Source organism: Aquila chrysaetos, chromosome 9 (assembly GCF_900496995.4).
Source record: "Aquila chrysaetos chrysaetos chromosome 9, bAquChr1.4, whole genome shotgun sequence".
Classification (NCBI taxonomy): Eukaryota; Metazoa; Chordata; class Aves; order Accipitriformes; family Accipitridae; genus Aquila; species Aquila chrysaetos.
In genome coordinates, this window is record NC_044012.1 from 9,630,430 (window position 1) to 9,657,264 (window position 26,835).

A 26,835-nucleotide genomic window follows, 5' to 3' on the forward strand; every position below is an offset into this window, starting at 1 on the left:
CATAAAAGTATTCCAGGCTTTTGGGTCCCAGAAAGCTAAGGTTGCCTCTTTGCGAGCCTGATTTAAATTCCTATTCTTCTCTTTTTCTGTAAGCTTATCAGCATCAGCATGGTAAAATTCAGCATTTTATTTTGTCAGTCAACAATATGGAGCAAGAAAACATGCAAATTATTTAGAAGCTTTTCTCATCTGTGGGCACGTCAGTTTCTGAGGCATCATCTCGCACAAGATCAAGTAAATGTTGGGGGCAAGCTTGCAAGCTTGTACCCCTTGACGTGGTATCAAAACCTGCTTGACGTAAAGGCAAGAACATGACAGAGGCAATCTAAAAATCCCAAACAAACCCTCACCTTCCATATCAGTGCAAGTTTTGAGAGTTCCCTTAGCAACCAGCACTAAACTTGCATACCTAATTGCTTCTTGCCGGTGATGAGAGAAATTGTGTACAAATGCACTGTGGATATACGTGAGATGGGGGGCATGTCAACCTTGCTCAGATGCAAGTTCTCCTGGTGATGAGCAGCTAGACAAAGAGCTGTGTATTTTTGCCAACTGGAGCGCATACATGTACTCGGCTCACAAAATAAGTATCACTCCTGATAACGTCCCATTGTCTGTTACTGAGGGTATTTGGAGGGGTTTTGTTGTGTCCCCTGCCCCCAAATGATGTCTCAGGCAGGACTTACAAGAGGGAAAAGAGAGGCCAAAACATCCTCTGCACTTGCTACTGTCCCTTACCTTACCTGGCTCAGTTGCGGTGATGCTCCTTTTAATGAGGGTTTGTCTTCAAACCCACCGAAGTTATAATAAACCTTTCAGTTGCCATCCATGGATGTGAGGCTCAGTCCTTCCCTCAGCCCGGTCGGGAACAGAGAGAGACTACGCTAAACTCGTGCGAGTAAATCCCTTTGCGGGTCGCTCAGATCCTTGGGAGCACTGCGACAAACTACAACCCCAGCCCACGGTCTTCTCTGATTTGTCTTGGGGACTAACCCAGTACTGCTGCACTGGGGTGGATTTTACACTCTCAGATTATAAGCCTGAGCCTCCAGTGACCACTGCTGTGAAGTTTAACACGAATAAATGTCCTGTTGTTGTGCCAAAACATGCTGTTCATTTGGGGTGCTGCAGGTGATACGTAATGAGTATAATTCCCAGCATTTCAGAGGTAGTGTTGGCTGAGATTAGCAAGACTAACTTAATAAAGCACTATGATAATCGCATATTCGCTGGGAAGGGGAAAAATAATCAAATGAAAAAGGACAAAAACAGCAGGGAAAGAAAATTTATTTCCAAGCATCTACGAGAGTGCTACAAACAATAGAGACTAAAACTCAAAGCATTTAAAACTATTAAAAAATGTAGTTGACAATGTCCTTCTTAAAAATTAAACATAAAAATGTAGAAAATGCAGTTATTAATTCTAAAACTTGCTCAAAAGTGAAATAAACCCAGATAGCATCAATGAGAATGGAGTCCTACAAATGAATTTTTTTTACTTTATTTCAATTTGTTAATTTGTAAATTGATACTCGTTTCATTTTTAAATGTTTATTTAAATTTATAATGGAGAAATGTGCAAATCTAGCAAAATATTCTTTGGATTATAAACAGAGAAAAATCAACAACCAAAGAAATTTGAACCGAGTTAATAATAAACTATAGAATTATATAGAATGCATACAGCTATAATAAAGTGAAATATTACAATAAACACTGTAGAGCAAATCTGCTGATTTGGCAAACTCTGCCTTATAAAACATAGGGATATAATGGGACAAGTGAATATGTTACAAATATAGATCTGAAACATCATTCATAATTTTAACGAGTTAAATTTTAATCTAACTACATATATGGGGGTCTTCAGAAAAGCAATACACCAACAAATCAGATTTCCTCTCGGATCAAGCAGTTTGGTACCTGACTGCAAATGAAGGACAGGGTCTGTAAAATGAACGGTAGAAAAATGTGTATCATTTCTATTTATTGCCTCTTCCCATATTGCAGCTGCTGATCTCTGACCCTAAACAGCAAACTATATTAAATTTAGCAGAAGTACAGCTTTACACAGATGCTGAAAATGTTGATGCGCAGAACATATTCCAATCCCTTGCTCATTCTGAACTAATATAAAAAAAGTTATAGATCATTTTTCGATTAAAAACATACATTACAAAGAACAACTCTGAAAGCACTCTGTATTTCTGTCATCACAAATTAAAATGTCTTCCTATCAGTAGACAATGCTATTCTACTGCAGTAAACGAAAAAAAAAATCAAAAGAAAAAAAAAAGTAAGTGCCAGAATCTTAATTACTACTCAGGTAAGGTAATTGTCAGGTAGAACAGTCTTTAGGGAACTTATAGCTAAACTGGGTCAGATTTAAGTCTCTAGAACCCGCAGAAGCTTAACACAGATAGGGAAATTCACAAGCCCGGAGCAAATTGTAAGTACAGAGTACTCCTGTCCACTAAGTCATTTCTGAAACCTCTGGAATTCCTAAGATATAAGATAAATGCATATTACATGGGAAATATTGAAAAGTATTACACTTAATTTAATCCAGAAAACACAGTAGTATTATATGAAGATTATTACTGTGTTCTGGGAGCAGCCACAAGCCGTAGATAGAGAGGGTACAAAATGTTCACCAGACATTACATTTTTTTAATCTAAAAAACATTTGTAAAATGTACTTGATTTTTAAATAATCACTTAACAAGGCAACAAACCAACTACAAACACATAATAAATAAGGCTATTAAAAGGTCACAATTGTAGTAAATTAGTCAGAACTATAAATGGGACATTAGAAACACTATGTTTTTCCTTATATGCTTAATAACCAGAACAAGAATTAAAAAAGAATCAGTTTATTTCAAAGTCTGCTTCTTATATTGAAGCACATATTAAAGCAACAGTACAATGTTCATAAAATATAAGTGTGATGCTGTAACATTTCTTACATGTCAGAATACTGATATTTGTATGTATACTAAAATAAGAATTTTAAAATTGTACAAATAGATACATTAAAAATGACATAGAAATAGGGCGCCTCCCACTGCAACAAGACAGAGTTTTTATATCTGGCACGTATTAGTTCAAGATGAAAGTATAAGCAAAAAGATTTACAAGAATCAGCAGTAACAAGTTTGATGCTCAAGAGACATAATAATTGTACATTGTACTGTACATACATCATATGGGTTTAAGCTGGCTGAATATTATATATTTCAAGTTTAAAAATGCACTACCATATAGAGTGTCCATAGTTTAAGGCGAAATTACAGCTCAGAACTGTTATCTTTTCTAATTTGTGGAAGCTTCTTTGACATAAAAGATTTAGATGTTCATAATACATAAAAGATTTCCCTTATTTGTAGGTTCACTTTTAGCATTTTCCTTCATTTAAATATTTTGTATTTCTTAAGTGGGTTTTTTCCTTTAGTGAAGTTGGCAGCCAACTTCTGTATTTGCCTTTTGTAGGAAAAGGTACTTCACAGTATTTACCACTTTTATGTCCTTTTTTTAATCAAAGGAATCCTCTCTGTCAAACTTAAATGTTTAAATGAGATTTTTCTTGATTTTTAAAAAAATACCTGCTTACATTTCTTCTGGATTCTTCAGAACATCGGACACAGTTCTTAAGGCCAAATCTTAAACTTTATTGTTAAGAATCATCATCAAAAGTGTCTTTGGAGCCATACAAGTCTGCAAGTTTCTTAAATCGAGGTCCCCAATTTTGTAGATAGTCGTAGTCCAAATCAGAATCTGTTGTCGCTGACTCTAATGAGCTAAGTGAACCAGCCACTGAGCCTCTTCCTTCATAGCCATAGATCTGAATAGAGTCGTAAGGAGGAGCAGTTGGATCATTATCAGCCTCTTGTATTCTTGTGTTGATGAAATCATCAACATCCACGCTATTAGGAGCTGGCCGAAGCCCTGGTCTTGGCATATACTGATACTCAGGTTTTATGTCTTTACGAGGAATAAATCCATTGATGCCATCAGGGTTCTGCAAAGTAGCTATGTCAAAAGCTTCAGTATCTTCCTCTCCTCCACCTTCATCATCGTAAGTAATAATGTTCTCTCGGACATCTTCTTCTTCAAAAACAATCAGAGGTTCTTTTTTCTGCCGTTTCAGTGTTACAAACAACACTACGATGACTATAGGAAAAAAAAAAGCAAGTTAGACTGTACTCTCAAACAGTAGCTGCTTTATAAATAGATTATTGCATTCACTGAAACCTCAGCTTTTGTGCTGCAGTTCATCATGTATTTTTGCTAACGTCTGCAATTTTAGCATACCTAGCTAAGTAAAAGCGTTGATGTTTGTACACAGAATTGAACGTACTGATTTGAGGTTTTCTGTTTGGGCTGAATGCCATTGCTCTTACTAATTGCTCATTACTGCAAGACTAATTCAAGAAAAGCATTTGCGGGCCCCCAGTGCTGCACGGACACTGTGACACTGCCTTTGAGCAGTCCAATTACATGTATATCTGCAACAAAACAAAGATGAATCTTTACTCTCTCCTGTATGCCCAAAGCTTAACTCTAATTCCATGTTTCATTTCCATGAAAATAGAATTTTTCTTAGGTAACACCTCAAGACACATGCCTCTGTTGTTGTGTTCCTTCTCACTGCAACTTTCTATAAAATAACTTTAAAATACACAAGCAAAGAAAGACTATAAATTACTATGGGCAAATTAAAACATTTTGTATAAATATTTTCAAATCGTCAGGAAATGCTTTACAGCACTTTCTTAAAAGCAGGTCTTCTGAGCCATTCATTTGTCTTCAACACAAGAGGAGTTAGAGGGAAATAGCTGGCAGGAGCCATTAATCCTGGCTGACCTCAATAAGGAACTTGTCATCCAGGGAAGATCACAAAACTTAAAACTAGTATGTCATGACCTCCTTTAAACAGTGTCCCTGATTAACTGATATTAGGCCACAAAAGGACATTCTCTGAGCACACCTAGACAAATTCATTGGTGTTTGCTATTGCAGTTATCATATATTGGATTTCAGCCAGGCAGGTTAGTACCTCCTATAAAAATAAAAGCTAAGAAATTAAGATTCATTTACCCATCTTGGAGCTGAAGGCAAGGTTAATTTTTTAACACAAACAAGTATAGAAGAGTAATAAGTCAAGAACTTTTTTACCTAACAAAATCACAATGCAAGCAAGAATGGCAATTAAAGCTCCGGTGCTTAATCCAGCATTGAGGATGTAGGCTTCGGCATTACAGGAGAGCAAGGAGCCATTGCTGTCGCAGCCGCAGACCCGAATGGTGAGGGTGTTGGTGCTGCTCATAGGGGGAAGTCCACCATCACTTATTACAATAGGGAGAAGGTATAAATCTTGCTTTTGGCGACTAAATCCTTCACGTCTAACAAGAACGCTTGCTGTGTTATCTGTTTAAAGAGGAGAGATAGTCATCATTATTTTTTCCACAAAGTCATCCTCTTAGTAAAGATTGAAAAAACATATCTTGCTACAATGGCTCTGAATTTTCAGATGCCTTAGCGTTATTTGTACAATAAACCGGTACAAAGTATCACCTTCCTAATAACCCAAGAGCAATTACAGTATTGTGTTTCATTCATACAGCACCACACTCAATTTTAATTATTTTAGGGTGATGAGGGTAACACAAGAACGCAAAAAATCTCTGTTAGTACCTCCTTTTAGGACCTCACTAACTTTCTGGGAAACTCACAGTACTTCATCAACTACCAGAATGACTGGACCTTGGTGCTGCTGTTTGAGTTGATTCTAGTCTCTTTCCAGAATTAAAGCCTTCAGTGGAAGAGTACAAAAGAAATCTCCCTGATTTATTTGTTGTTCTTGGTGTCAGACCTACAGGAATGGATGGCAGAAATGTGTACCAAAATGGCCTGTGTTAATGACACTCCCAGCAAAATGAAAGCCAACATTTGCTATTAGCAGATTTGAGCCTCGGCATTGACCTTTCAGTGAGAAACACCAAAGTGAGCAGTATTTTATCAGAACCTGCTTTTCATCCAGACTCCCAAAGCCAGAATTCAGAAGGCTTGATCATACGTGCACAGTACGCCTGGGCACATTTTGAATTACGTGGCTGCGAGGAAGAGTTAACGCATTGCTCCAACACTCTTTCCAGTTCTCACGGAGTGGTTGCCTGCCGTGGGCTTCCTGGTGCAGGGGATGGAAACCAAGCTGCCACCTCAGCACAGAAAGTCATTTTGGATAGTCCTTCACACTTTGCGGGGCAAAAGCATTTGAAAGGGAAGTGCGTGACATGAAACGCTGGGGTGAGACGGCCAGTGCTTCCTGCTCCAAGCCATGCCAGACAAAGGCTAGGAAACACGAACAGCATTTCTTTATTGTGCTCCTTGTTTCTCAGTTCTCAGACCGAACCAAAGTTTATAAAATTGCAAACACGCTGAAGTAAATAAAATTAAACAATCATATCCGTGGTTTTCAGACCTTCAAAAACTAGTTTAGGATGAGGACTTATTCACATAACCTTTTCTGTTTTGCCATGTTCTTTATTTTTCGCTATATAACGGAAAGGAAAAAAAAAAAGAAAAGAATGGTTCTTTTATCTACTAAGGGAGGGCTATTCACCTCCACCGGTACCCATTTTACTATTGCCTCAGGGTACTGCAGAAGATTAATCATTTTCCTGTTGAAGAGTCAGCATAAATTCCAGAATTTAATAATGCAAATCATAAAACCTCTCTTAATGATCTAATCACTGCTATTTCCATGAAAGTTTGTGAATAAATTATACTGAAAGAGAAGTATTCTTGCCTTATATTAACCACTCTGGCAGGCAGTGCCCCCGATGTAGGACGAGGTCTGAAACTGTCCACAAATTTGGTGGACACAGGTCAATTTATGAGATGAGAAGGATGTTTGCACTAGGGCCCTGCTTATCTGAGTCTCCCACCAGTAGCTTCTGAAGATCACACCAGAAAGGATGAAATTTTTTTAGGAGCGTCCTAGATAGGATCTGTTTGCTACATGCCAAATTAGTTCATCTCCCCATATCTACACCTCTCCTGCCAGGCCCACCACACCTGATGCCCAGTGTGGTTACCTCAGCATGACAGAAGTGGAGTCTTTCTGATACTGAAGTCTCACAAAAATAACATCTGGATAGTAATCAGCTTGTTAACTTCTCCTTTACATGATGGTCATATTGGCTAGGGACAGGGAAGCTGATAAGGATCTGATTATATATTACTTGTGGTTTTTGGAGGTGCCCTTCATCTCTTTCCAGAGACTTTCTAACCTCTTAAAGCTTTACAGGCAACATTTGCCCAACAAATGCGAGGCTCTGTAGCACAATTTTTTAAAGGACCTCAGTGATATCAGTGTGTGACAGGAGTCTTATTTTAGGACTTTAAATTAATGGGCTTGTAACAATTTGGTATAAATAGAAATGTAACATCTAATATCTATTAACCCATCAACTAATACCTGAACTAATATATATTGATATAGAATAAAACTATTCCACAGGGTTCTCTAAAATGCATTTAATCATTCATTTTCTCAATATGAGAAGAAAGATCTGCTCTATTAAATGAAAAATCACAATAGGACAGATTACTCTTGTAGCAAAAAATATGAACATTAATAGTGGGCTGAGCTACAACTGCCTAGAGGCTGCAAAGGCAATATGGAAGGAAGGAAACACAGGCAATATCATATATTAGTATATTTAGTCTGTTGGCTACACATTTTTATTATATTGTATTATATTATATTGTATTATATTATGTTATATTATATTATATATTATTGTATTTCACTTGAATTTTGGCAGCTTAAATAGTACTCCTAACTCAAAATAAGAAAAGGACGTGAAATTATTCAGTTACTATACAGACAGGCCAATTCCACTGCAGTCAATTAGATTACACTAAGGCTGAATTTGATCCAATGGTTGATTTATCTGGTTTAACTTGAAGTGATTTCCAGTTTAATATAATTTTAAAAAAAAAAAAAATCCAATCAACATGCCTGGCTAAAGTTTAAAAAGGACTACCATGTATCAGCCCTAAAAGGTCATTTTTAAAACTTTTTTTCTGTTTATGTTCACTTCTCGCATTTAGAAGAAACATAATATCCATAAGAGGAAAAAAACCTCTTTTACCTAGATAAAAGATAACATATAATCCTAGCTAATATTATCATCCTTGCTTTTTCATTATTTTCCAGTCCCAGGAGTATAACTATAATCCAGGTATAATGGCATTTTTTAAGCCAAGAAACAGAAGTTAAATGTCAATACCAGCTTAAAACTATTACTTAACACATATGGGAGCTACCTGACTGACAGTCTTAACGAACACAATGGGGGTTAACACAAGACAAGGAAGAAAATAGCCATCTCAACACCATCCAGAAAAATACACACGCTCTCATTTTTCCAGCTATTATTGTCTGGGATATCCAATATCCAAAAGTGTTGTAAGTGAAGATTACCTATACTCTCCATGAAGTCTTCACAATTAGAAGTTAAAATTGTATTACTTTATGGTCATCTTTATAGTGATCTTCCTGACCTTTGGTTTTCATCTTTTTCTCTGGTGATCTTATTGATGGTTTTCCAATTTTTCTTCTGCATACAGGCAAATGTAGCTTAGCTTTTGGCTGGTTGTTAACCTATATATTGTGTAAGGAGGCTTCTAGATTAAAGAAGCTGACTGCAGCATGAACATTATCACCTATATCAGAATGCGAGTGCTGCTTCAGCAAGAAACCTAAACAATTTCAGAGATCCAAATGTCTAAAATCATTACCAGGCAGTGGCAATTGCTCTGGATAATCAAGGCAAAATCCCGTAACTTTATTGTTCATATGTTTCAAAATGTCTTGATTAAAAGGTCTGAAATTGAGAGCCAGAGGACATGTTTCTATTAAAAAAGTGGATTTTAGTCAGTGATTTTATCAGACTCACAAATTTAATCTCAGTCTTTGTAAAGCACTATCTTGTGTATTTGAGAACATTACTACACCTCGCTTTTGCCATTGTGGGGTAATTCATCCTTGTGCAGCATGGTAAAACAAGGTGGTTGCAATCCTTCCAGCAACATTGGCTACGTGTGAGGCCTCCACACGAGGTGAGCGAGCGCAAGTAAAGGGCATTTCGGTTTAGGACAGAGCAGGATTAAAAGCAGGAAATCCGTTTGCGAAAAATCCATCTCTCTGCTGTGAAGTGCCGTGAGACTCTACCGCTCTTTTGAAGCTTTGACTTCAATAGGAGTAAAATTGAACAGAGCCTGAGCAAACATAGTACTGTTTATTTACGTGATATAATGTAAGTAAACAGCGCAAAAGTAATTCAGTGTTTTATCACAGCATGTGATAAGCCATTATCTCATGTTTTCTATGGAAGATAGTCTCAGCTGAAAAACTTGGTAACACAGTAGGCTATTAATAGGATGTAGAATGTGATTATGTTTTTTGGATTACTGCAGTATGTGATTACTTTTAGGAGTTGGTAGAAAGAAACTCTATTAAATGATAATTATAGGACTGTATTCACTTTAAAGTTCTGTAATAGACCCAAACATTGGAGTTTTCATTAACTCTCCTCCACAGTTAATAAAGCCATTTTTCTTTGAAACTAGCAGTTCCCTCTGAAAGCGGTGGCATGGTATATAGATTACGCGGATTTACAACTGAAAAAAACCCCAACAACTTTAAATGATTGTGTAAATTATTTGACTTGCAAATGGTAACACGCTCTCTCTGAGAAGTTTTTTTATATGGAAGTACCTAGAATTTTAACTTTTTTACTTTGCTCTCTACCATAACTTACTTAAAAAACCCCCACAGAAATAGTTAAATTAACAACATCACTGCACTGATGATTTTACAAAAATGAGGGAAAGACAGGATGGAAATGGATGGATTTCATTGCACTATTCAGTTCCCAAACATGAAATTATACAGGAAGATTCAATCCTTAAATACTGTCTTGTTGAAATAACCTTTTGCAGTATTGTGAGGTTCACTGCGTTCAACTGACATCATCATTTCAATTACAAAACATTTTTATCTGGGTTAATTTTGTCATTAAAAAGAAGAATGAATTTGCTGCATATGAAAATGAAGGATTAGTGGAATTGGCTGGAGTCAGGAACCATAATACCATTTGCCTGCAGCTGTATCAGAGCATCTCAATTCTAACCTATGCTGCTTCTGTTAGATTATAAAATCTAATCCATTTTCAGTTTAATACGGTGACCATAAAGTATCTTTTAAAGAGAAACTTGGCCTCAGGGTCTCAAGCAAAGAATACGTTTTTATTTACTTCCCTCTAAAAATACATTCATCAATTTTTCAAATATTGTGTTTTACTACTTTAAAGAGAATAAATATAACCCCTCCACTGGATCCTTTATGAATTGCTTATGTATGTACAAGTGTCAAGCACTAGGCAACAGTATTACTTTGATCCTTCAAGAATAACAGAAATTTTGTTTGGGAACTCTGATGATAATTACCCTCACTTCAGATGTTGATAGAGATATAAATCATGCCACAACATAATACTTGAGAGAAAAATGTTTTTACTGAAATCACGTATCTGGATTATGCTGCTTTTTGTACTTCTGGCAATCTAGAAGAAATCATTTGGATTCATTATTTAAACCAGTTCAACTGAGTTCTACTTTCCAGAAAACAGTTCACATTTCCTTCAAACATTAAACCTTGCTAATGAAAACCAATTTCTTAGAAGCTGAAGCAGTTTTTTCCTGTACAGGAAAATAGCAAATTAACATTGAATGAGAATATTATATTGACTATTGTTAAATAAATAGAAAAAAAATATGTATAATGGCTGAAACTGTCTTTTTTCTGTTTACCCCACTCTGGCTTCCTCAACGGCTGGCAAGTTAGGTTCACCGATGCTATTATGCTAGATGATCAAATAAGTTTTGATGCTCACCTATGCCTGGTTTGTTTTTTTTTTTTTGCCTACAGATTTCTTACATCTTAACATCAATGTGAAAGTAAGGCTATACTATATTTCATGAACAGAAAATTGGCAAAGGGATCAGGATACCCATATCCTGAGATACACCCAATCTGGGTATGTTTCACAACAGAAATCAATATTTGTATTTCCTACAAAAGGTTAGTGTGACAGTGATTTTATTCCATTAGGAAACTAGTCTATGTCTCTTGTGATCCATAATTCAGAAAAAATTAGCAAGTGGAGTAAGGTGAACAAATACAAGCAACCTAACGATTTATCCTGCCTCAGCTAATTTTAGCTTAGCAAGTAAGTTTTCTCTGAATCAAGGACATCTGCCAATTACATTTAGTGAATGTTTTTGTCAATGTTTCTTACCCTCTTCCTGGGAGACAAAATGGCAGTGGATTTTTCATGTAGGATATTATTATGTAATTTAAAATACGTATTCAAGAAAATGAAAGTGAGTTAACAAGTATTACATTATTCCAAGAACATCCTTGTATTTAAGCTACATTTTTTTCTGCCTTCCTCCTCTAAATCTCTGGAAAACAGACACTCTGTCAAAGTTAATGAAAATGCTGTTGCATGACATTATGTTGGCCATTAGTTTTACTTTGTCATTTCTTTGGACTCTAGTATAGAGGAAATCTTTACACAAACCTCTGTTGTCTCTGAGTGTAAAATTTGGATTATGAATAATTTCAGGTGGTAAACTGAAGATAAATCTTGGTCCATTGGCCGAGTCATCCTTGTCATCAGCACTAATTGTAATAAATTGCTGTAAAAGAAAAGTAGTCTGTAAACAAACAGCTCCTTCTCTCGATACATCACATATAGACAGCATTCTGAGAAATCTCTTGAATACAAAGAATTCTGAAATAGCAGAAACCTCCCAAACACCTCAACAAACGTATGCAATTATAAACACAGAGCAGACTCGAAACTAGAACAGGCTATCTTTATTTGCTATTACATTTAACCAACACAGAATTATAGATGTAAAAGTATATATCTCTATATACATTCTTATATACAAATATGTGCTAATGATGACTTAATAGACTAAATAAAATTCTGCAGAAAATTCGGCAGCTCAGAGGAAGTTAAGCACAACGTCCTTTTCAAACTGCTACACTAACTGCAAAAGTGCAGATAATGTGTAGAGCCGTATTTCTGTATGATACTAACCCCTCTTCCTCACAGATTGTTCAGGGATAAATCTGTAGGCTAAACTCCACAAGCACTGTACTGTGATTCTTCCCATAAGATGCTGAGTATTTCTGTAATATCCAGAACAGGCTCACAACTGGGAAAGCTGCTCCCAACCAGCTTCGCTGCCCATGTGATGGCGGATACCCAGTCAACACCAGCCATATTCAATGCACGAAAGCACTGTATCTATAACTGCTGATAGCAGTTCAAAATAAAAACACAGGATATCGCCTTTCTGTGTGCTCTAGGCATTTTGGCCCAAATTTCAAAATAAACATTCGTTTACTACCACTCATTTGAGTTGCCAACACAAAACTGGGCTAACACCCTGCAGAAAGAAATTCATGCGCAGGGAAGATGGTGGGCACAGGCATACCTGATTGCTTCGAGCATTCTCGCAGACAAATGCTTCATAGGCTGCTGCGAATTTTGGAGCATTGTCATTGACATCAACGACCTTAATTGCAACTGGAACTTTGGCTTCCTGGTGTTGTTTGTCTATGGGAGTAAGCAAAACCAAATCAAACAGAAGCAGGAAAAACCCTCAAAACAAACAAAATCCCAGCTGTATCCAGGTAAAAATGAAATAGGCTAAAGTATTTCTATTGGGATTTATTGCAGCCTATCAAATTGAGACAATGAGAAGACTACAGAATTTATACCACTGATTATAAAATACCTCAGTGAAATACTTACGGACTTCAACTGCAAAGACAGAGATATTATGCCAAGCAATTTCTTCCCTATCCAAAGCTTTTATTGTCTTGATATTGCCATCTTCTGCATTAATAATAAAATATCTTTCAAGGTCAGTGTGACGATCAATTGAATATCTAAAGAAGATTGAAAGTCAGTAATTAGATAAAAGGAGGACTTAGTAGTTTCATGTATCCAAACTTGTTCTAAATCTTTATTATTTTTAAATAATTGTAAGTAGTACACTTATTGTTACCCTTAATATCATTGTCAAAGGGATGATATGTGTTCTTTTAAAAGAGATTCATCTGGTTGGTTTCTACATTTAGAAAAAATATTACATCAGAGTGTTTGTAGTAAGTAAAAATTTTTGTTCTTTGAAGTCTCTATATTAAAGCCCCCAAATTTTCTTTATTTTCCTCTCTTATGAAACATGATAAAAATATCTAATGTGATATTTATGTTTTCTTCTGTTTCATACTAGTCATTAAGATCTTTTAAGTCTTCTGATATTCGGATTACTCAGAATGTTAATTGATCATATCAGATTATTAAATATTATCCATTATCTACACATTTGTACAGCTTTACACAGCTCCGGTTTTCGTATCTTTACCTTGCAGTTCTTTGAAATGTTAACTATAGCCACAAAACAGAGTTTCATAATCCAATTTACAATTAGAACATGACAAACAAAAATAAATGAACAGAAGACTACCCAATGTAACTGCAGAAAGTAGGTGTGTGTATGTGCTTGTCATTAGCAATTAACGCTCAACAATAACCCAACATAATCTCTAATCTACTGCATAGACTTCTATCTTTTGAAAAAAACCATGATGTGATAACAGCATAGGCTATTTTATAGAAGATATAATTTAGAACAGAGTCTAACACAGATGTCCTTAAGTATATTTTAGTTAGACATAGCTATGGTATGCTTTCTTAGCGTTACAGGCTTTGAAAAACTAGTAGCTTATGGAACAAGACATAAAAACAATGCTGTATGGTTAAAGTTATTAATATTCTGGGTGAATTTAGAATATTACTGTGCTTGCAAAACTTGCATAACAATTCTAAAAGCTAATGCTTAGAAAGAAACAGCATGCTCTAATGAAGCATACCTTATAGCACTGTTTGCAGCATCAGGGTCTTTGGCATGTACTTTTCCAACCACAGTACCAGATGCTGCATTTTCTTGTACTTCAAAAATATAACTTGGCTTTAAAAACACAGGTGGCTCATCAGCATCTTCCACTGATATCTTCACTGTTACTGTGTCCTTGAATGGCCCATTGCTGATGAACTTAGGATCAATATGTACATTGGCTGCCTCTACCTTCAGACTGTAGGACTTTTTGGTTTCAAAATCTAAGCGCTGCGAGAAACAAGAGAGTGCATTCCACAGTTAGGAAAACTAGAGTGTAAAAGCACTAAGCAGTCCCCTAGTATTCAATGACATAAAACAAATGTGAGCATCTGTCAACAAGCTTGGACTGAAATGTGTGTATTTAAAAACATAAAGACTCAAATGGAAGGAGCTACATTCTATGTACGGAGCAGCATAGGAAGGCACTCAAAATATCACGACAGAGTCCTTGTCTTGCTCTTTGCTTGCTGTATCACTCAGGAGAGCACCTTTACTAGGAAAATTAACCTTTTCTTCATGCAGCCTTCCAGGTAGCACGAAAGAGTGATGGATAGGAAAGGGGTTCCCATGGAATGCCAGGCTTGGTCGATCCCAAGCTGGCAAGCTTTCCTTTAGAGATATGGATGTGGCTTGAATTGCTAATGGGTGCACAATGAGATAGGACACAGAGAAGTTAAATTATTTAAGTAGTAGGGGAAATACAAAGATGCTTTGCAGTGCTTTCATTTCTGTAGTTCTTTCCATCCATAGATCTCATAGCACTTTACTAAGGGGAGGTGAGACAATGCCCCATGAGGTAAGTCCCTTTGGGAGTCTGATTAAAGTCACAGCATACCTGCATTGTCATTGACATGAAATGGCTGCAGTGTTGCAGTATTGGTAGCCTCAAAATGATCACGCAGGTGCCAACCACAATTCACAAAGTATGTTAACACCATAGACTGAATGGTGTGACAGTTCACCCACGTTTTAAAATACACAAAAAATACACTCCCACCTCTAGAACAGCTACAGTAACTGAACCACAGCATAGTTTTGACTAGAGGAGACCTTTGGGTCTCTTCCTGAGAGACTGCCCCAATGTGCAGGGCAGGGCTAACTTTGAAGTTAAGTTGCCCAGGCCTTCTCCTTTGAGTTTTGATTATCTCCAAGACAGATGAATAGCTATAGAGATACAAAGGGCAAAATAATAATGCTTAAATAATGAATAAAATTTATGATTACAATTTGTAATTTAAAATTCATTTCAATAACACTTTTAAAGATCACACTGTTGGATTGTATATGAAATCACCTCAGTATTTTTGCTGCTTTTTGCATAGCCTGTGGCTCCTTCAGAACAATATTGTGGACAATGCACAGCTGAAGAATTCAAACTATAGGGCATGAGGCTATTCAGACTGAACATAAAGCAACAGTGAATGTCTGCTACTTATCAGCACTAGGCAAAACTTCATTAACAATGAAGCTGATGGCATTGTATTTTACCGTGACTTTTTATTATGAATTCATTTAGTTTGTGCAATTAATCCACTGTACAGTATTTATGTAACTCTTCTTGGTTATTTTCTTCCATTCCAATTCAGCTAATGGGGAAATGGAATATTAAGAGTTAATCACAGCTTTAGAAACACACATTTACTGATATTTTAGCTTAGGCGGTAATCCATTATTACCAAATATTCTGTCAGCAACAAAGAATACTACACGTTAGTGGGTATTACTCACCTTCTTGAGCTTTACAACACCTTCCTGAGTCTCATAATCTGTTGTAATTTCAAACATATCCATGCCATCTCCATCAATGATGCTGTAAGCTACTAAGCCATTTTCCCCAATGTCTGGATCTTTGGCCTTCACTCTTCCTACTTCCTCTCCTGGGACAGCTGCTTCCGACACTGACATCTGGTACACACCTAGTGGAAGAAAAAAAGGCACTTGCCTTAAGTATGCAGTCTGCTCTCCAGTTGTATATTTACTCATTTAACTTGTAAGTTCCAAATAAACGCAGTAATTTTTTACGTTTTCAAATCCCCCGAAGGAATGTTATGTTATAAAGAGCTCTGAGAAGCAAGTCATCTGTGAAATCTTAAACCACATTGCTGATCTATGTAACATTACCTCCTCACTAATGTTTTATACAACATCTGTGTATCATTCTATTCAGGGTGGGGTTAAAAATACAACCAAGCATTCAGAATGCAGAAATTGTTGTGACATCAAGGTTAGCATTCATATCAAAAAAGTTATTACAAAAATGGAAGAAAAATTCTCTTTCATATCACTCATGGTATGACCTTCAACTCTGTAGAGTCCAGAAGCATTTCTGCCCATTCATTCAGGAGCCACAAATTGTATACAACGAATTGGATAAGACCTCTCTGCTGTGCTGGCTAAAGAATAAATCTGCTGCTTTCTGTGGCTCTAATTTGGAGTGTGAACATATAATAGCAATGAGTATTAAAATTTAACACAACAGAGAATACATACCAATTTGTATGGGAACCCATACCAAACAAAAAATGGCTTTCCCTCATCAAACTCCAATAGGAAAACCATCCCCAAACATCCCACAGACGTGCTGCCATACAGGTTTTTCCTTCCATATTCAGGGACACCAGAGGAGACCAATACTGTTCCTGGATAAATCTCTCTCCAGCAGTTGTCTTTTAGGCAGCACTGATTCCAGGACCTTCCCAACCTGCTCCAGAGTTCAGATAACATAAGCTGATCCTAAATGTACAAATCTATGTCAGCATTTTCTGCCACTTCATTAGCATTAATAAATTGGGGGGGGGGGGGGAAGCATGAGAAAATAAAATAATCTAATTTACCCCACCCTCCATAATTGCTCTTTATTGCTACCCGAGCACCCTAGGAACATCAGGACATCAAGAGACTTACACCAGGCAGGGACTTGGCTCATTACCCATAAAAACAATTGGCACATGTCATCGAAATAGGTCATTAACTCCAGTCACAAAGAACCCCAAATTTAAGCACATAACTCATAAACGGTTTGAGCAATGAACAAAAAAAAAAAAAGGAAAAGAAGAATAAAAAATCAATCACTTGGATATTTATATAAACAGGTCAAATCCTGGGTTTGAGCTACAAAGCATTCCAAATTAAGGTTTTAAGTCGAGGGTGAATGATTAAGTAGAGTAAGTGCTCCTTGGTGTTTCTGATAATTTTAAATATTCTCCCAAAACGGTCAGTAAAGTGGCTTGAATTTGTAGAGAAAAATCCATCATTTGACGGAGTTACTCAAGAAAATACATATACTGGGGTCCTAGGTTATGATTTGGAGTGAAAAGGTATGTTTGTGAGGTATTTAAAGCCTGACATCTTTAGGGTTTAATACTTTCCTATTAGAATGGTAGAAAAGGCTGACATAGATTTTTACATTTAGGGACTGGCTGTGTAATTTAAGCTCTTGCATGAGGGTGCAGGAAGCAGCAACATTGGAAGACCTGTTAGAGAGATGGTTATGTCCAGGACATATCAGTGTCATAACGGTTGCTCAGAGGAGAAACAGGGTGGGCTGGGATGGTGTGTATACTGCACTCCAAAAAAAATCCAACCCCTTGCAGAGATGAGACGCAGAACAGATGTGTGGGTCCATTAATGTACTTCCACCCAACTGTGAAGACTGAATCTGTTAATGTCAGCCCTGATTAATTTTATATCTGAAAAATAAATAGCACAGGTATAAAAAAATGACTTTATTTGACCACCAGCAATACCCTTCAACTGCCAATTTAAAAATGTAATCGTACTAAATTTAGTCTGTATTGCCATGGTAAATATAATCTTGAGGAGTATCCAGTCTTAACTTTTATCTTTATGGACATTCGCCATTCACAGAGAGCGTTTACAGAAGTAAAGGATGAGGCACCAACCCTTAAAATGAAAGGCTATGTGAAATAAAAAATGATGCTCATTCACTCGAAGGTCTGTCAAAGACCTGCAAGGGCATAATCAGGAGCTGTTAACAGATTGTGCAACACCTTCATCAAGGGCCAAGAATAGCAAGACACTTCAAGTCTGAGATATACAGCTGTAAGAACATAAAGTAGATCTCCTTTCCGTTGTCCATCTTCATCAAAAAACAAAGTGGGTTTGTTCATTGAAAATGACTATCATAACCATGTTGCAAACAGCTATGAACATGGAGTACTGAAAGGCATGACATGAGGCCACTTGGAGACTTCTTTCAAACACTAAATCTACCTGGAGAGCTTTCTGCTGCATACACGTTATGTGCCTACTGCATACTGCAACTCTCCCAACACAGAAGAATCTGTTCCTACACAATACATGCAGGGATTTTTGTTTTAACCTCTTCCTATTCACGCTGCAATGATTTCTTAAAGTTCTTGTGGTCTGAGCAGAGGAGTAAACACCGCTTGCTTTTTTAAAGTGTCTTTTACACCCACACTATAACTATGAAAATGGGAAAGGAGGTAAACCAGCTTATCCCAGCACTGCTGCAGGGCAGGTACATTTGCAGGTATTTTTGACAGATTTGGTTTAACACACAAGACAGTCCTCAAGAAATGGGGCTTCCTTCTCCATTAACAGAGAAGTTCAGACTATGTCTCCCTGATCGTATCATAGGTATATTTCTAATATAACATGGTCCAGTAGTTTAAAAAATGACGTGTAAGGTTAGGAAACTTTGTAATCTAATCTTGACCTCAAAAGGTCTCACTGGAACACAAAGCAAATAATTCAGATACTAAAGCTCTATATGTTTGTCCTGGTTTTGGCTGGGATAGAGTTAATTTTCTTTCTAGTAGCTGGTATAGTGCTATGTTTTGGATTTAGTATGAGAAGAATGTTGATAACACACTGGTGTTTTCAGCTGTTGCTAAGTAGTGTTTATACTATGTCAAGGATTTTCCACCTCCTCAAGCCCAGCCAGCAAGAAGGCTGGAGGGGCACAAGAAGTTGGGAGGGGACACAGCCAGGGCAGCAGACCCAAAGTGGCCAAAGGGATATTCTATACCATGTGATGTCATGCCCAGTATATAAACTGGGGGGACTTGGCCTGGGGGGGCAGATTGCTGCTCAGGAACTAACTGGGCATCGGTCAGTGAGTGGTGAGCAATTGCATTGTGCATCACATGTTTTGTATATTTCAATCCTTTATTATTATTATCATTATTATTATTATTATTATTACTACTACTACCACTACTGTTACTATTATTGCATTTTATTATTGTTGTTATTATCATTATTATTTTCTTCCTTTGTATTCTATTAAACTGTTCTAATCTCAACCCATGAGTTTTACTTTTTTTTTTTCCCCGATTCTCTCCCCCATCCCACTGGGTGCATGGTGTTTAGTTGCTGGCTGGGGTTAAACAACAACAATGTTACTAGCAAAAATGTGCAAATAATATTTATCTATTCACATGTGTGCTGTGATAATCCATCAATTACTGCTTTTTGAAGTTTTGAATATGTCTGATACTATACAAATACTGGTACTAGTAGTAAACGTGAGTAAGGATTCTGTTGTTACTTACTCTGTGGGAACTTTGGTGGGTTGTCATTGACATCTGTAAGTGTAATTGTCACTTTGGTTGTCCCTGAGAGGCCTCCCATGTGTCCTCCCATATCTTTTGCCTGTATTACAACGTGATACTCTTCCTTAGCTTCTCTGTCCATATTCGGAAGGGCAGTTCGGATAATTCCTATAAATACAAAGAAAATATGGCACATACAAATTTTCACAGGTTCACATCACAAAAGATTGGATACTACATTTTTAGCTTGCATTAAAATACAGCAATATTTGCAGTGATGGTGCGGATTCTGTTTTCCCTACACTGTGCATCGTGCTATGCAAGGAAAGTAGCCCAAATATTCAACACAGCTGAACATAGAACAACCCCGGAGAATTACAGTTCAGCAGAGAAACTGCCATTTCTATCATACCATATCATACCACAAAAGAAATAGTATCATCTTTCTAGTGTAGTGTACCCAGAAGCTCTACCAAATGCCAGGGGATGAACCTGCAAAAGAGCTTAGCTAGAATCAAGAGAGAATGAAGGAAGCTTTGCTCAAACACATCAGTAGATATACCCAACTGTACTGCTTCAGTCAATATATTTACTTCTTCATTTTAATGTATTCCAGTTATGAGGTCCTACTGAAATAAACTGCTCAATGATACCTGTTTGAGCTTCCACCGAGAAGTACGGCTGACCTTCAAGAATACTGTAAACCAATTTGGCACTGTTCCCATAGGTAGGATCATCAGCATCTGAAGCTGTTACCTGAATAACTGATGTACCTAAAAATGGGAAGCAAACACAGAAGGAATATAGTCAGAAGCAAACACGTCTGTAAGAACCTTGCAGAGATGCTTTCAGTCATACGGCATAACTATTTCTTAACTTTTTTATTTCCAGGTCTGGTAAATGAAAAAAAATTACGTGGCAATTTATATACGACAAAATAGACTCATACGAGCCAAAAAGATTTATCACCAGCTGTGATGTGGATTAATGTTCTAAGCAGTGAAGATATAAAAGTCAGCAGTCACTCTGTACCATTATGGTTTTTTTCCTCAGTAGTTTAAGCGTTATATTGCTTTTGTCGTTAGACAGCTAAACAATAGAGTTTTCTCTTTACATTTTCTTTAGTAAGTTTCAGAGAAACCATTCCTGTAAGAAATCTCCGAGATAGACACAAGCTCAAACAGGAGATGAAAACGGAATAGATAGTGTGGCAGTAACTCCTTAGTTTTATTACCCAGCTCTGCCAAAGGAATGATCTTGATGTTTACCCCAGAGGATTCACACTCCATAAATTCCAGGGGACCCTCACGCTCCTTCCTAGGAGGAAATAGGCCTGTTCTAGGAACCATCTAGAGACACTTCAACCGTGACAGTCAGTAACTGTGCGGGGTTTGAGTTGGTCTGCAAATTAGATAAATTGACTGAGTCACTGGCTGAGCATGAAGTAAATTTTACTTCCCCAAATTCTAGACGATAAGAATTAAATAAAGCCAAGACGTACTGACAATGCAACATCTTCCATAAGGCCAGGAACTGAAGTGCATTTATGAGTACTTACCTACATTTGATCTCTCTGGCACATTGGCATGGTAGTTTTCATGAAGAAACTCAGGCGGGTTGTCATTTATATCTTGAACTTTAACAATGAATTCAGAAGGTGGTTCCAAAGGTCTGTTAGTGTTCCTGTCTACAGCTTGTGCCGTGAGAGTGTACTGAGCTCTCTCCTCCCGGTCCAGTGTCTTTGTTGCATGGATGTTCCCTGATTTGTCATCAATAACAAAAATGATTCCTGCTCCTTCACCTGAGAGAATGTATTTAATGTTTCCATCTCCAGAATCAATATCTGAATGAAGCTACAAAACAAGAAACAGACATACCTTAACAAGATGGTATATGGTTCACGTACGTGTTTATGAAACAAAAAAATTCATGAAATTACTATCATTTCACAGTTTTCAAAAATCTTGTCTTACATCAGGCAATAATCCATACTAGGGCACATGCTGTGAACACATCTGCTCTGCATTCAGAGAAGCTGCCTGCACAGACTTGCATGCTACCACACGTAGGGTGCTACTGAGACTCAAGCTTAAAGATTTAAGGAAGAGAATACCGGAGAAGATAGTTATAACAGGTTCTTTATTCAAATGAAGTTGGAAGGAAGAATCATTTTCACGAAGATTTTCCACACTTTTTGCTAACCATATCCTACTAGGTTGCGTGTAAAAAGCTGTTAAGTGACAAATGGGAAGTAATGAATGAGCCAATCAGTGACTGCCAACTAGTTTTTAATTACAACCTCTTTAATATAAAAGAAGTAACAACTGCTTACTAAACATTCTTACTTTCACAACCAATGCACACCTTAGTTTGACAGATGAGGGAAACATTGAGCCAAGTTACAGATTCATTGATTTTATATTGACATCTACAAATTGCACAATACTAACCATCTTTTAAACCAGAATACCCTGAATGGTATTTGCTGTCATTGATCCTGTTCTCTGCTCTTTTTGTGCTGGGGTTAAGTCAACACAGTTCTGCTGACCATTTATAAACTGGCAAATATAGTGTTTTATTTATGTATTTATATTCTGTTAGTGTTAGACAGTAACAGAATAAAAAATTAGGCCAGGATGTGTGTACGTACACATGTGCACGTAGATATATATCTCCCTCTATACATAACCCTCATATATTTAATTTTACTGATAACTTGAAAATGAAAGGAGGAAGAAATACCTATTGAGCAGTACACTTTTACTGAGCTGCTAGGTTAGACAATACATTTTTAATTACTATTTTTAAAGACCCAAGAACGATACCAGATATTCTTGAGACATATTGTTGCTCAGGTGGTTGCTGTGGTTCTTGCTGTTGTGTTAAATAACAGCTTGCATACCTTCATGCAAAGGCTGCTGAGGTCAATGGAAAAATTTGTATTCACTTAGGTAGTACTTTGTTTAGCACCTTAACTGAGCTACAATAAACCGATTAATTTAGGTTAGTAAGTGGCTGCTGAAGAAGCAGCTAATACAACAGAAAAGCGATGGCAAGAAAAAAAGCAACTCCCAAAATAATAATATAAATTAATAATATTAATCGATGACCGAAAAAGAAATTCTTTCTTACCCTTCCTACTAGTACAGGATCTGGTCCCGTATACTCTTCTATAACAAAGAACTGATTCCACACCCAGCCTCTTTTTGAACGATGCAGAACTTGTCCTTCTTTTCCTTTTTCATGGTGACCATGAAGTGATGGCCTTGTGTGGTTCAGTTTTTCTGTAGTTATGGCATGGCTGTAATACAGCATGCCCAGGCAGATAAGAGCGGCATGTAAACAATTGTCCTCCTTCATTTTTGGTTATTTTGTAGGCACAGGAGTATCCAAGAATCTACCCCTTCCACCTTGGAAGTCAAAAAGTTTGGGGCAACTGAAAAGTTTCAGATAAAATGTTCTGCACATAGGATGCCACCACACATTAAACACATCACTTTAATGCTCTGCAGCTTCCCAATTTAATTCCTGAAAGAAAGTAAAAAGGAGAAGATTGTCAGTTCTTTTACATCTTTGAGGTGTAATAATTTTTTTATTAAGCAAAATCAAACTAGGACCACCTTGGGAAATTTCAAGATAAGAAGAAGATTAAAATATATTAATAATTCTGAAATACTGAGTAATGAGCATATTTGGTGTTTTGTTACATGCAACTGCCGCCTTATAACGTCTCCTGACTTGCTGGTTAGGGCACTCATTTGGAAGTTGAAAGATAGAGACTCGTATTCTCTCATGATCCTTCCAAATGGATTTAGCCCAAGATGCAAGGGAACTCTAGAAATACCTAATTTATATCTAAGCCCTCTTTGGAGCTTAGATATAAGCCTTAGATATAAGCCGTTAAGCCATAGGTTTAGCTAGAAGATAGATACCAAGATACTTGCTTATCAAGAATGGAATATTTCTACACATGCCTGGAAAAAGGCCTTTTCATGACCAACAGATTTTCGTGCTGAAAATAACTACCTATGTTTTTCTAGGCAGGAGCAGTGGCTGACAGAACTCTGAGGACCTACATTTTGGATTTAGACCCCTGAAGTAGCCCTTCTACCACCCTCTGAGGATCAAGTCATCATAGCGGAGAAGCAGCAATGATTGCCAATTCTGCTGTCTTTGTGCTGGTGACGATAAATGCCACAAACCAATAAAAACATATTCAGATACTTTTGATAATATAACAATTGATTGGGCTATTTATTCCTACTTTCCCTGTGATTTAAATTACCAGAATTATATTGATTTCTTACTTTCTAATAATTCTTAAACCACTAAGTCAGAATTAATATTTGAAGAAGAAATTATATAATATAGTGAAACCTGAACTAAGGTCTATACTTCCAGCAGCTAACAATCCATCATACAGGCCACTTGTGACTTATCCCTGGGGTTTCCAATATATTCTCCTTGAATCTTTACAGAACAGCCAATTTTTACACGGTCCCTACGATGTTTGTTTCAGCTTCCAGTGTAATTCACTTTACTCTTCTGCAAGATACTAATAAAACACTCAATGCTATATTCATACAGGCATATATATATAAATATATGGTACCATCTTCTTTAAAAGAGTGATTTTTTTATGAGAAATAAGGAGATCTTACACACAGCATTTGTAGCACAGAAAATGTGAATATAGGGAAAAGCTTGAACCTACATCACATTCTATAACTCCAGCAACAGGTGAACATCTCACTAGTACTAAACCCACTCATCTTGGGATGTCTTTCTCAAATCCTGAGCAGTCTTGTCCTCCTGTCCACATCCCTTTGCACAGTTACGTAAAAATACACACCCAATGTTGACAGACAAGTGTTAGTAAATAAGTAATTCATAAATAAGGAATGAAATATTTGGGTTTATTTCCTCAAAAAAAAGATTAGTTTTTATTTTTATTTTATTAAAAACTGAAATCACCTCAATTACATCACCACAATGGCTCCAGCATAATGAATTAAATTAAAGTCATACATATAAATGCAAATGCAATCTGGCTTCCCTGAGCATATTTATTAAGTACCACATTTGGTTTATCCATTCAATTTTTTACTATTGTTATACGATGTCACATTACAGATGACTCATACCAGCATGGCAGACATGAAAAAGAAAACAATCTTTATTATTTTGGTCAGAAAAATGCTTTTATTCTGACACAATATATGTGTGTGAAATGTGGAGCTTTAGGTCTGTGGTTTTAGAGCTTATTTCATATCTCCATTTTGTTGAGGGGTAAAAATAAGGTAGGACTTAAAGGACCTGAAAACTGAGATTTAACCTATTTTGGAAGTGGCTTAAATATGAAAGGCCTTTCAACACTAGTTATTATAGTGGCTTTCTATGATAATAGTCAATTCTAAAAAGAAAGGACACTTTTTTCCCCCCAGTTTTGCATAGAAAAAAAAGAAAACTGAAGCCCCTAGTACGCACTATTTACTTGCCAAACTTCACTGTCATTTAACTTTATTAAACCATAGCAAGCCTTTTTAAATAAAATTCAATTTCAAATTCCCTACTCATCCCACAGATGTAAAATGAGTTATTCCGTCCTGTTTAGTAAACACCTGTGGATTTACATCTTTGTGGCAGGTGTAAATTTAACCCCACAGCAAGCAGGCTCTGAGGTTACCTCTTTTGGCTGCTTTGTCCACAGAAATTTATTGATGTAACCAAATTCTACATACTAAAGCTAGTTCAGCCTGCTTCATAATTGCATTCAGTTAATCAACGATATAGCTGTTTCAGGTATAGTTTGCTATGGAGTGTCCTTTGAGCCAAATAGTCTTCAATGCCATGCCCAGTATAACTAGTTACGCTGGACAAGTACATTTGCTATAGGAATCTATAGCATGTTACTCGTGTGCAGCAGGTAGAGGTGCTCAGGCTCTTGCACTGTTAAATGGGGCCTACATGCTCCAAAGAGAAATGAAATAGGAAGGTACGCCTAGACAGCTGCGCATTTTTAAATCTGCTGTGAAAAAAAAATGCAAGTAAACTGTTTACATTAATAGATTTTGGACGTGTTTGAAAATTAAACTCACTGATAATTATTCTTCATTAACATCACATAATGATCTCGACAACAAAAATAAGTAAACAAATATGACCATTATTCCCAAACTTCTCAATACTGTTATGTAAATCAGTAAACACTTTATGAAGATGCTTAACAATAATGGAAGAGCCAAGCTGATATATACACTGCTTATTATCAGCTACTCAAGTGTGAAGTGCTAGAAACAAAATATTAATCACACATCCATGCTTAATTTACTAATCAGGATTTAAAGCAAAGTTTGCTACCTTTTGTTTTATCCTCTGCATATACATGGATAGAGAGGAAGCAATAAGGCTGCACATCTTCAAGATAAAACTATTATCTCCCATCCACTACTTCAGCTAAAAAAATACATTCACTAAGGCTGTTTATGGTAATTGCTTCTGGTTTGAGTTATAATGTGACTCCATGCTAGTAATACCAACTTGGCTCTTTAGTAAGTGACCTACTGCTAGATAGGCTGCAATTAAAGCTAGAGCTGCAGGCAATAAGGTTTCCCTGGCCTCCTCGTGCCCCTCTCGCCTTCTCCCTTCCTGAAGTTCATACCCTCTGTTCAGTTACATAGTGGTTGCCAGAGCAGTAAGCCCTCTGACTCCTATCGGCATAAGAAAAACTAATAGAATAAATCAACAGGGTTCCACTGACGTCTATGAAATTATTTAAATTCAAAACAGCTACAGTTTGGCTTTTTATTTATGAACTACTTCCTTCCTAAAAGGCAAGATACAGAAGATGCTCTTGCGTTAAAGGTAAAATAAACTTCATTAAAAAACAAAGCAGTATTATTAACAAGAAAGTCTTTTTTTTTTTTCTTTGTTTTCCAAAGCAAGCTACTTAAAACCTTTCACACATTTTAATGTCAACTTAGCTGCTGAAAGCTTACGGTTTCCTACTTCTTCAAGCAGAAGAAGTAGGAGAAACAGCTAAACAATTTATAAAGCAATTCCTTTTCTCTTGTGGAAAAATACCTCATAATCCTGTAAGCATGGAATACAGATCTGAGGATGGCCATTGCTGCAGCTGACTGGACTGCTGCTCTGGTGAGTGCCTGCAAATTCTCTGTGTGCAGCACTTTTATTCAGGCACTGCACAACACTACACAGATAGTGAACTGTCAGAATCATTTGC

At 36.7% G+C, this 26,835-nt stretch overlaps 1 protein-coding gene across 6 annotated transcripts in view; it reads right to left on the minus strand.

Moving 5' to 3' along the window:
- Positions 1–1,271: 1,271 nt before the first annotated feature.
- The window catches only part of CDH11 (cadherin 11), an 84,603-nt gene continuing 59,039 nt past the window's right edge, over positions 1,272–26,835 (minus strand). For all 6 annotated transcript variants that reach the window (XM_030025810.2, XM_030025815.2, XM_030025809.2 and 3 more), the window contains 11 exons: positions 22,725–23,120; positions 21,151–21,445; positions 20,246–20,365; positions 19,593–19,760; positions 15,784–15,971; positions 14,030–14,283; positions 12,906–13,042; positions 12,586–12,707; positions 11,658–11,775; positions 5,179–5,430; positions 1,272–4,173 (listed from right to left, as the gene is read on the minus strand). In XM_030025810.2, coding sequence (XP_029881670.1) covers positions 3,677–4,173; positions 5,179–5,430; positions 11,658–11,775; positions 12,586–12,707; positions 12,906–13,042; positions 14,030–14,283; positions 15,784–15,971; positions 19,593–19,760; positions 20,246–20,365; positions 21,151–21,445; positions 22,725–22,952 — 2,379 coding nt within the window. In that variant the 5' untranslated portion in view covers positions 22,953–23,120 and the 3' untranslated portion in view covers positions 1,272–3,676. The remainder of the gene's footprint in view (positions 4,174–5,178; positions 5,431–11,657; positions 11,776–12,585; positions 12,708–12,905; positions 13,043–14,029; positions 14,284–15,783; positions 15,972–19,592; positions 19,761–20,245; positions 20,366–21,150; positions 21,446–22,724; positions 23,121–26,835) is intronic.